This window comes from Stylophora pistillata, chromosome 12, assembly GCF_964205215.1.
Source record: "Stylophora pistillata chromosome 12, jaStyPist1.2, whole genome shotgun sequence".
Classification (NCBI taxonomy): Eukaryota; Metazoa; Cnidaria; class Anthozoa; order Scleractinia; family Pocilloporidae; genus Stylophora; species Stylophora pistillata.
This window is the reverse complement of record NC_142530.1, coordinates 8,988,750-8,999,877: the sequence shown is the minus strand read 5'-3', so window position 1 is coordinate 8,999,877 and position 11,128 is coordinate 8,988,750. Positions and strand designations below refer to the sequence as shown.

Sequence of the window (11,128 nt, the reverse complement as noted above, 5' to 3'; positions counted from 1 at the left end):
TGGTGAAACACCACTTGTCAACTCAAAAATGGCGCCTTCTTCTCCGCTAGCAACACTCGTCCCCAGGCTGTCTTGCGTTATACGAGGAATTCAATAGAACCCAGTCCACCTTAGTAGTTAATTATTGATGTACAGTTGCCAGAAAGGCTTCAAAGAGAATATTCAAAATATAAGTAAAGAAAAAAATACAAGAGGGGTAGTATTCCCGTTAACTGGTGAACTGCTCCCAGGACTAAAATGGCAGTTGCTGAAATGGATGCCTTCAATCTCACAAATAGGACAATTATTCTTGGATAGAAATCTCCAGCATTTATTCAACTATGAAAACGTTTCAAGGTTTAGATTTGTCTAAATTTTCTCAATTGGGCTGGGAACAGTAGAAGACTCTGTTCCCAGTCCAACTGAAAAAATTTAGACAAATCTATACCTTGAAACGTTTTCGTAGTTGAATAAATGCTGGAGATTTCTGCCTCCCTAGCGCCAGAATACCTGGATTGCTGAAAATTTACCGGTGACCGGAAATTGCCGGAGATATCACGATTTTGAAATTTTCTGAAAACGTTTGAGAACTTTTCAAGACTGCCGATATACATTAGTCAGTGCCGGATCCATGAGATAAGGTTGGGGGGGGGGGGGGAGGGGGTGCGGTAATCCAGATCCTCAAATAAGAGAGAGGGCCAGGTCTCCAAAAATTTCTTTTCTCGGGCCTCAGTTTGGTCCAAAAATAAGGGGCCCCTCCCCTGGATCCGCCACTATTACTAGACCACAAAGCACCAAAATGGCTTTCAACTTTAATTTTTTGTTAAAACTTTACCTGCACGTGTGTAAAACAACCCTCTGAAAGTTGCGAAAAAAAATTTAAAAGTCACCCACACTCTCGAACCAATCAAACCAAAGGATTTCTTGAAGCTTGTTGAATTTTGCCGGTATGCACCTTGAAAACGAGTTGTTAGATTTTTTGAGGGGTGAAAACCTTATTTACTTCATTGAATATTCAGATATTAACTGGACTATTTTTTCTTTTTTAATTGACTAAATTTTACACCTTAAAGGATATCTTTAGTCTGCTACATTTTCTGATCTCTTCTGTCTGTTTTCCACAGCTATAATAACCAAAGAACAAAAGGATTCGACACACACCCGGCTCGTTTCTTCGTCCATAAAATAACCTTGACCTGTTCCAGGCTCTCAGTAAATGGGTACGAAGTAAATAGCGGGCGTACGACACACCTTTGGCTTTTCTTTCGTTCTGTACTACTTTTCGTACGCACAACCACTCAATCGTACGTTTAATACAGGTAGGGTAATGTAGGCAAGAAACGACATCTATAATAACGCCAAACTGAAAAAATGAACTCTTAATTTAATCCCTTTCTAATTATCGAATGTCTACAAATAATATATATTTTTTGTTCAATTTAGAGCAAAAGTTTCTGAACACAGATGGTAAGAAATTAACTTTTGCCCTGTGTTGCTTGCCGTGAACGTCAAAATTTTTCTCTCCAAAGACAAGAGACGAGTAGCTTCGTGCTCCTGAGTGTTAACAGTAAAGAGTGAAAGTTTCTAAAGAAACTGTGGTGCTGCGTCGGTGGGGGTAACAAGGTAATTGGTTATATCAACTACGTTGAAATTGTAAATTGGCCACCGTAAAGAGTTAAAAAGCTGACGTTTCGAGCGTTTGCCCTTCGTCAGAGCGAATGGCGAAGGGCTAACGTTAAAAATCGTCGGCTTTTTAACTCGTTACGGTGGCCAATTTACAACTTTAACTTAGTTGATATAACCAATTACTGTGTTAACAGTATATCGTTAGAAGATAATGAAGGGGAAATCTCTTATGAAGTCTGCAGTAATTGGCTTTATCTGTCCTCGTTTTCAAAAGCGATCGCTCCTGCCTACTGAAAAAATTCCTCCAGGATCCTCATAACGAAGTCTTCAAGATTTTTGTGGGCCTTAACTACAGAGCTGAGAGAATCATCTGGTAGGTATCTGGTCAGAAGTGAGTGAAGATGGCCAAACACAAGTGCATCTAACTCTGTGGGCCTGAAAAAGCAAAACGATAACAATGTGAAGGATTATCACAGCAAAAACAACATTAATTATGATGACGATGATGATAATAATAATAATAAAAGTACCAGTATTAATAATTGTAATATTTTTTATAAGTGCAACGATGTGTAGTTTCATAGGTTACGCTGTGCGCCCTATGAAACTTTCTTTTCCTGGCATGCTAAAGTTCAATAAACTGCGTCATAATAGTAATAATATGTATGAGAACGAGAGGGCAATAGCATATTGGCACATTCCCTTTACGCAGATGGCACGCATGTAAAAGCGAGCAGGATCGACGCCACCATCGTGGACAAGGAGAACAAGAAAATATCGGTGATCGAGATGAGCTGCCCGTGGGTAGAAAACAGGGAGGACAAAGCTGCCGAAAAAACAGCAAAGTAAGGGCCACTGCGCTGGGAGCTTGAACAGAGATACCCTGACTATCGGGTGACACAATACAACATTATTGTGGAAGTACTCGGAGGTTATTCAAGAAATGTTAGAAAGGCACTTAAAGAGCTAGAGGGGGATGAGAGTGACACAACAGCTTTGCAGATACAGAAATCAGTCATCACAAGTTCACTCAATATTGCGAGGCGCTTTTCAGAATTTGAGATAAGGGATATTGGATTTTTTAACACATTTAAGCGTTATCATAGTGATGTTATAGAACTTTCAGTGTTTACATTGAGGATTTTACTAAATAGTAATTACGTTTAGGACTAAGGCTTTTATGATCAGGAATTGCCATAGTTCACTCAATATGGCGGGGCGCTTTAAGATTGAAATAAGGGATAGATGTTTTATTACATTTAAGCGTTTCGATAGTGACGTATGGAACCTTTAGTATTTTGACTGAAGTTTTTATTACATAGCAATTAAGTTTAAGACTTTCATCACTAGGGTTTCATAATTAGGAATTACTATAGGAATTTTAATTGTAAGGACTTTGATCGTTGCATTGATTGGTTACAGCTTGCCGCCCAGTCATTGTTTAGGATAGCTGGGCATCCAGAAGTGTTTACTGCCATCATACTAATAATAATAATAATAATAATAATAATAATAATAATAATAATAATAATAATAATACTGATACTGATAATAATAATAATAATAATTATAGTCTCTATTTCCAATAGATACGAGAACTTATATTATCTTATGTTACAAACCACGTTGCTACAGAACTAATACATTAACTACACAAAGCCAAACCACCCTTAAAAATTTGGTGATTGACATTTTAAAGTGCATGATGTTGATGTTAGGCTTGTGACCAGACCTTTTCCCTGACCTTATAGCTGGATGATTTTTAGTGAGTTTATTGTAATTTTTAGATATATATATTTATTTATGAAGTGATTTGTTTTTAAATGGGGTCACAAAACTCTTTTACAAATTAACCTTCTGGCATTTTTTTTTTCTTTTTCTTTCCTGCAAATATGCCATTATGTCATTAAATTAAATTGTAATAGATTTAAGACCTGGCATAATTATCCACCATGGATGACCAATAGAATGGGAAACCATTTTAAAGATATTGCAATCTTGTTTTTCTAAAATGTTTCTCTAATGATGATGATAGTGACCATTCTTTTATGAAAGAAAAACATTCTATCACCATGGCAGGCTTAAGCCAATTTGGAATTTAAATGGAAAGTGTGAAAGGTGAAAAAAGAGAAAGTTGATGGAAAATACAAAAGTTAAATACCGGTATTGATCAGTGCTTTCAATAAGATTTGAAATAGGTGGCTACCTCGGTACAACACCCGCCGGAGAGCGACTTGATTGTGACTTAGCGTGGCGACTGCGACTTGAGCACGGTGAAATATACCCGGCAACTCGCAACAGAATAGCCGCCGGAGCTCCGGCGGGTGCCAGGTCTTATTGAAAGCACTGATTGATTATTAAAAGGACCTGTTGAGCTTATCAGGGCAGAGTTTCTAAAGAAACTGTGGTATTGCATATGTGCAGGGGTTTTTTTTTTTTTAGAGCACCAGCCCTTGTGAGTCAGAGTGAAAGTGCTACTGCTTGAAAAGTCAAAATCATCAACTCAGTAGATAAAACCCAATTACTTTGAGCTGATGTTTGATGCCAAAACCCAATTACTTTAAGCTGATGTTTGATGCCAAAGATACGTGTTAGTAGCAATTAAGGTGATGCACAGAAGAGCAGTTAACGGGTCTTTATGCCAACAAAATAATAACTTCTATTTCACTTATTAACCTTAAAGGTTATTTTACCTGTCACTTATGAAGAATTTGTTATTTCCAAGTTTTTCAGAGAGGGCTTGACATGTCCGCCTAAATTCTTCAAGAACCTGTTAAATATATAAAAATAAATTAAATGAAAACGGAATCATGTTAAAGATGTCATGCACAAGGTCTTAAAATAATTGAGAAGAATATGCTTCCTTTCTATAACATCAAGAAACGGTTAGATATTCTAGTCTTCTCAGATAGGGACGAATAAATGGGGGTCCCGTCTCCTGCAGGGTTAGGGGTAGGAGACATTAATTTCCCACGCACAAGATTACTGTGTGATGGATGTCCTCCCCTGGGTTGGATGGGTGGTTACTGGGCCCGCAGTGATTGGCGCAAGCTGTTGTGGTGTCCCTGCCTGTCGGCAAATCTTGTAAATAAATAAATAAAAGAACTATTACTAGCCACCCCTACGAGTGTCTAGAGTCTACTTTCTCCTAACAATATCACCCCTAGTCAAACACTGTGAGGTCCTGAGAATAAAGGAAATGATCACCTGCTGAAGACGTTTTTGATTGTTACGCAAATTTTCTTTGTTACCCATTAGAGAGGTAAAGAGAATAGTATGGAGAATACAAATACTGATGCTAAGGTGTCGCTGGTTGACCCATTCACTCCTGAGATCTCATTAGTAATTCTCCCTACTGTCTTTGATACAATTCTCATGATGTTCCTTTTGAGAGCTTGGTATTTGATCAACTAATAATCCACAGGTTGACATTTTTCTTTATTCTCATCACTTGTCTGCTTGATATTGTATTGATATTGTATTGATATTGTAAGGAGAAATTCTGTCTTGGTCACTCATGGCAGATAGAAGGTCAAAGACCTGGTTGATAATTTAAAGTTTAAGCTACAAACAGTACGTTTTTGGAGTTGTCTATCCAGCAATGATGAGAAAAAAAGAAAAATGTTGCAGAAAAATTTGGAGGTGATTCCTCTCTTTTTCACAAACCAGCTTGGGGAGGGTACTGGTTAAGAACCCACTCAGGTGATTCAGATGGCAAACTTTTCCAGTATTTCATGTGAGGTTCTAATTAAATAAATTTCAGGCATTGAGCCAGGATTACTCTTGCATCTTTATTATTCACAGTAACAAAGAATTCATTAAGAATACTTCCAGAACTTCAAAAAGCACTTACATACCTCTTTTTCTGTCTTGTGATGCCACCCATCTGCCTTAAGTTGTCCACAGACTTTCCACTGCCTCCGGTAGCTAAGAACAAGATTCAGGGGAACAGGGAACTGACAGCCATAATGCTGCCTTGTACGCACTGCCCAGTCTTTCTTCCACCATAACATGTAAAGCTATTTGGGCCAAGATATAAAAAAAATTGCATCGCATTTTATGCTGACGTCCGAACTCAACCTTAATAACATTGTAAACCTTAGCAATTCAGTTCATGCTGCTATTAAGGTATCGAATAAACCATTCACTATTCAACCATTCACTATTCAACCATTCATTTCAACTTTGTTGATATATCCAAATTATTTTGTTACTCCCACTGACGCAGCCCCATACAGTTTCTTTCGAAACTATCAGCCTTTATTCATTTTTAATTTTTCCATACAGTATCATCCCTAAATCAAACATCAAGGTCACAAGTGTATAGGAAATGATCATGCACTAACTAAAGAAGCTCTTGATTGTTAAACAAATTCTCCTTGTCAATGCCTTAGGAAATGTTTAGAGAACAGTAGGGAGAAAGTACATTCTGATGTTAGAGAGTAGAGGGCTGATGGCAAGGAAATTCTAAATATTGTAAAATTGCACTGAAGATAATTGTTTCATCCTCTAGCCCATGATCAGACAAAACTGAAGAGCACCATGGAAATCTAAGGGGGTTGAAATATTGCAGTTTTTAGCAACCTCACTCCCTAATGCTGTTGCAAAGGTTATTACTTAGACATTACAAAGTCATGTGTGGGTTGAGTTGCTTCTTGTCCTTGCTGCAACTGGTTTGTCTTCTTTCCAAGAAAAACCAAAATGCAAAAGTTTACTTTCATTCAAAAGCATTGAAGAATTGCGGGGGACAAGACTGCCGGATAGAATATAACACTGTCACAAACCTCTTCTTGGAGTGATTCAATAAACATGGGTGGTGGCACTAACATTTGAAACATTTATTTGGATGTAATAAGAGCCATGGCAGAATCTCCACGTTACCTCAGATGGAACCAGTGAGTTTTCAATCAATGATAAATATGCCTTCATTTCTGCTTTGTCTTTCATTTCCAAGTTTTCACTTGTAGAGAAGCCCTGTAATAGGAAAGTTTGGACATAAAAACTCTTATCATATGGCAAGGTAGTCCTAACTTAAGGTAAATCCCAACATTCTGACTGGTTCTCACTTGGCCTATATTTTGTTATGTGGACCATTTCCAAATGAAACGGTCATGAGCTGTGTATATTTTATCGTGATAGCCAGCAAATTCAAAATGAACAGGTTTGGTCTGATTGCCATATAATAAACTACTGCCCAACCTCGCTTGCTTGAGCTATACAGGAAAATATTGGCCCTTGTTGTTATTGTATAAACCTTGTGGTGCCAGGCCCATACTGCTACAACCAAGGGGCAATATTACCCAGAATGGCCCTTGTACTCGGTGAGTAAGAAGTTCACATTTAAAATGCGACACAGATTCCATGTCAGTTCTTATATCTTCTTCAGTTGCCTGGTTGAATAAGTTTTTATTCCATATTTTAAGCATTTAATTCTAGAAAGAGGTAAAATGTGTAATTCATTTAACTAGTAAAGTTAGAAGCAGTAATCTGGAATTAATGCAGCAAGCTCAAGCTGAGAGATCTGGGTTCAAGTTCTGTCCAAGTCAGGGTGTTGTGTTTGTGGGTAAGACTTTTTCTCTCTTAGTCCCTCTTTCCACCCAGGATCACAAATGGGCATCCATGGACTATCAAGAAAGCTTGACCATGAAATGCTGAAGATTACCATGGATATACTTGCATTCCATCCAAGAGGATGAGCAATACTCCCAACCACTTTAAGCTATCAAAATTGTATTAGGCTTCAGTAATAATAGTCTGTAGGTAGTTTGTAGGACTAAAATAATGTTGTCTATTTTCTAGTTAAACTGAGAATCCCTTTGTGAAACGTTACTGAACACATGCTACTTTTGAAATCAAACAACACCATAACAGTGAAAACAAGTCTCCTTTTAATTTCAAGCCATGCTTGAGGTTATCACTTGATAGCCAACATCTGCAAACCTATCAAAGAGCAATAAACTCTGTAACTAATACTCAACAGACCCTAAATACATTTTGTAGCTATTACTCATACCTTAGCCTCAACAAATGAAACTATTCCTTGAAAATCACCAATCAAATCTCTGTCTGCTCTCAAAAATGGAACATTGCCTTAAAATACCAAAATAAAACATACTACTTTCAGAAAATTGTTTTAAGTTTCTCATGAAGGGATAATTGTTATCAAGCCAATTTACAGTTCAGAACAAACTTCTTCTCTCTCCAAAAACAATACAAATGACAAACCACACACCTGTTGGAGACATAAACTCAGCATTCCTTCTGCTCTTAACTTCATGGGCCAATCCACAAAATCTAAGGTATGCCTGTAAGAAGAAATTACAAATTAATCCTTTAAGTGACCAAGACAGAATTTCTCCTTACAATATCAATACAATAATCAAGCAGATGAGTGATGAGAATAAAGAAAAATATCAGGTAGGGAATTATTAGTTGATCCAGTACCAAATTCTCTAAACCAACACTATAAACTTTGTATGTTGGACAGTAAGGGGAACTCCTAATCATATCTTGGGAGTAAACGGGTTAAAGGAAATAGAGCCTCATGACCATTAAAAAAAATGCTTTTTTAGTCTATCAATGTAGATTCAATCACTACAAAAGGGAGAGTACAATTTTTTTTCTTTTTTCACAGGACAATTAACATTTGTTGCACTTTTCTCCACTTATAACCAGGGCTGTGGTCTAGCAGCGCCTGGTGGCCCTTGGTGCCTTACATTCGCTCTTGGGCGACTTCGGAATTTTAGTTGTTTCATATAAAAGTATATGCTGGGCACCCTGGATTTCAAAGTTTCAGAGCAGTGGGCTCCCTTCACTTTTTCATAGAGTACAGCCTTGACAATACTTGACAAAATTTTTGGGACTTTCAACAAAAAATGGAAAATGAGCCCATTTTTAAACCATGTAGCCAACAATGCCCCCCTCTCCATTTGCAAAGTTGATGAAAATCCTTAACACAAACCCAAAAAGGTGGGTTTTTTTTGCAGTTTTCTTTTCCTTCTCGGCTAATGAAAAATGCACTCACCTCTATACCTCTGCAATTTGCAGCATCTGTTGGAAGAATATTATCTACAGGAAAATCAGAAATAAGAAATATTCAATGACAGCCAATCCATAGGCCATTGCAGAAATGCGAGAGGACTGGGACGAGTTTCTTATATTGATTACATTGAAAATCTACACATTTCAACTGAAATGTTACTGAATGAAAAGCTACCCAGCCAAGTTTGAGAGTTTTCAGCGGAAAAGTGTCCAAATTGGAGCCTTGTAAAAGTTGCAAAAATTCCACACAAACTCTTAAAATTTTTTGCCTATCTACCCAATTCATACAAACTCTCTATTTTAGGTGATATTTGAAAAGCTGTCATTTTGCCATTTTCCTCCTCTAAATACTTCTGTTCTTGCTTAAGACTCTCAAATTTAGTTGATCTTTCATTTGAATACCTTAGTTTTTCAAACAAACGGAAAACAACCACACTCTTTCCCAGTCCTCTCACATTTCTGCAATGGCCTATTATGTTGACCATTATCTCTGTGACCTCAAACAGTGAATAGCATCTTATTTCTCCCCACAATATCACCCCTGAATCAAAGATTAAGGTCATGAGAATAACACAAATGATCACCAACTAAAAAGGCTCTTGATCGTTGAAGAAATTCTCCTGGTGAGCACCTTAAGAAATGTATAGAGAACAGTTTGGAGAACTTGCACACTGGTGTTAGAGTGTAAAGGATTAAAAACTTTATATTGAATCAAATTTCAATAAATCCTTGCAGGAGATTCAAAGAAGAATAGCTCCCCTGCTATGAGTATCTCATGACTATTGCTTGACATGCAAAACCAACATGTTATGTACAGAACAAATTAATAAGATCTTTCTTTGAGAATTATCACCTTTGCAGGGTTCATAAAGCTCCACATTGTTGGGCCATACACCATGTTCTGTGCCTGAAAATATAGATTCACAGCAATTTAAACATTTTTCTTGCTGACTAATTAGTATGATTTCCACACAGCTCTGTGCATGCAGCTCTTGGATAAAGAAAATAACAGCAAAAACAATAGACTGCCTTTGTTATTATGGCTTTGTATGCTTAATAAGACTACATGCTGTCAAATTCAGAAGTTGTTGGATGAAAAAAAATTCTGAGAACAACTAAAACTGGATGAGACAATAGGTAGAGTCCAATTTGGATGTCAGCGGAATTTTTTTTTAATCCAAATATTTTCAAGACTGGAAAAGCACGTAGTCCTCTTACTTATTACTTATGTAGCTAGTCAGTTATAATTAGGCATTGCTCAGTCAAGCTATTGTTCTTTAATTTTTTAAAACTGTCAAATTAAGGATTTTACTTTGGATATTTTGGAACAATTTCAGATTAACTACCTACTATTCAATTAGTCTTACAATAGTAGGGGGCTGTGTAGGAATCTTACCATGCAGTCTTTCTAATAAACATATTTCTTAGGTTGGATCTCATGAAAACTAAGAGATTGTGCCTGCCACAAGATGCCATCTACAGAATATAATAAAAGAGAAGCAAGGAAGTGTAGAGTCATCTTCAGTTTTAGTTATCAATATGGCAGGTTTGTTTTATACATACAGTTGAAATTTATTCATTCACTAAGTTTGATTGTACTATATTCAGAGCTCTTCAGCTGATGTTCTGGCAAAGAGTGAAAGGCTGTGGGCATCACCTACCTAATTAAGGGAGGGGGTGTATGAGGGCATGTTCCTCCAGAAAATTGTGAAAGAACCAGCTAAGTGATGCATTCCTTTATTCTGAGTTTCAATTTCCACTGTTGGAAAGTGTTCAAAGCGAGAAGAAAACGAACAAGGTGTAAATTGAATTTAGAAGGATAATTAATTTTACTGGTACTAACTATGACCGACAATTAGCTTTCTCAAAATCAACAGTTTACCAAAAAACCTGAAATATGTGAGAAAGATAGTTCCAGCGTACGCGTGAGGGCGTATATTTTGCGTGAGTGTCACGCTTAATGCACGAGACTTGAGATACTTGTTGATGATACTCACAAAGCATGAAAAGTTCTGAGAAATCTTTCGTATCCATGAAAGTTTCTTTTCACAGCTAGTGCCCATCGGGGGTAGCCACACTTATATCACGAGATATGATGTTACATGACCACATAGGAAGGATACAGAAATGCCTTAACAGACATTTCATTATAAAGATAACTGGGACGTTTCCCAAGAAAACTTACTCATTGCCGCAATCACAGCATCGGAGATCGGCCCACCAGCCGCCATCTTGAATGTTGTAAGAGCGCTGGGACCTAATCCTATTTTCACGTCTCGGTCGCAAGTTTTTCAGTGATCTGAAAGATTCTTCGTCACTCAGAAATAAATGGTTTCGAACCTGCTAAAAGTGGTATGATTGTAGTATACAATAGAGAGTATGTCAAAATTCACTCGAGAGCCGAAAACTCCTTGGAGCCTGCTTTGAAGGAGTAATTGCCAACATCGGCCAGATGTGACTGCGCGCAGCCTGGACGGGAATA

At 37.3% G+C, this 11,128-nt stretch overlaps 1 protein-coding gene across 1 annotated transcript; it reads right to left on the bottom strand.

Annotated features, from left to right (window-relative positions):
• Positions 1-1,343: 1,343 nt before the first annotated feature.
• Positions 1,344-11,101, bottom strand: LOC111343808 (metaxin-2). Its single transcript, XM_088740715.1, has 9 exons — positions 10,832-11,101; positions 9,500-9,553; positions 8,630-8,673; positions 7,838-7,910; positions 7,619-7,695; positions 6,487-6,579; positions 5,463-5,624; positions 4,299-4,375; positions 1,344-2,040 (listed from the first exon to the last, which is right to left on the bottom strand). Exons 1-9 carry the CDS (start codon positions 10,875-10,877, stop codon positions 1,893-1,895), a joined length of 774 nt encoding a protein of 257 aa, XP_088596841.1. The 5' UTR covers positions 10,878-11,101; the 3' UTR covers positions 1,344-1,892.
• Positions 11,102-11,128: the final 27 nt, after the last annotated feature.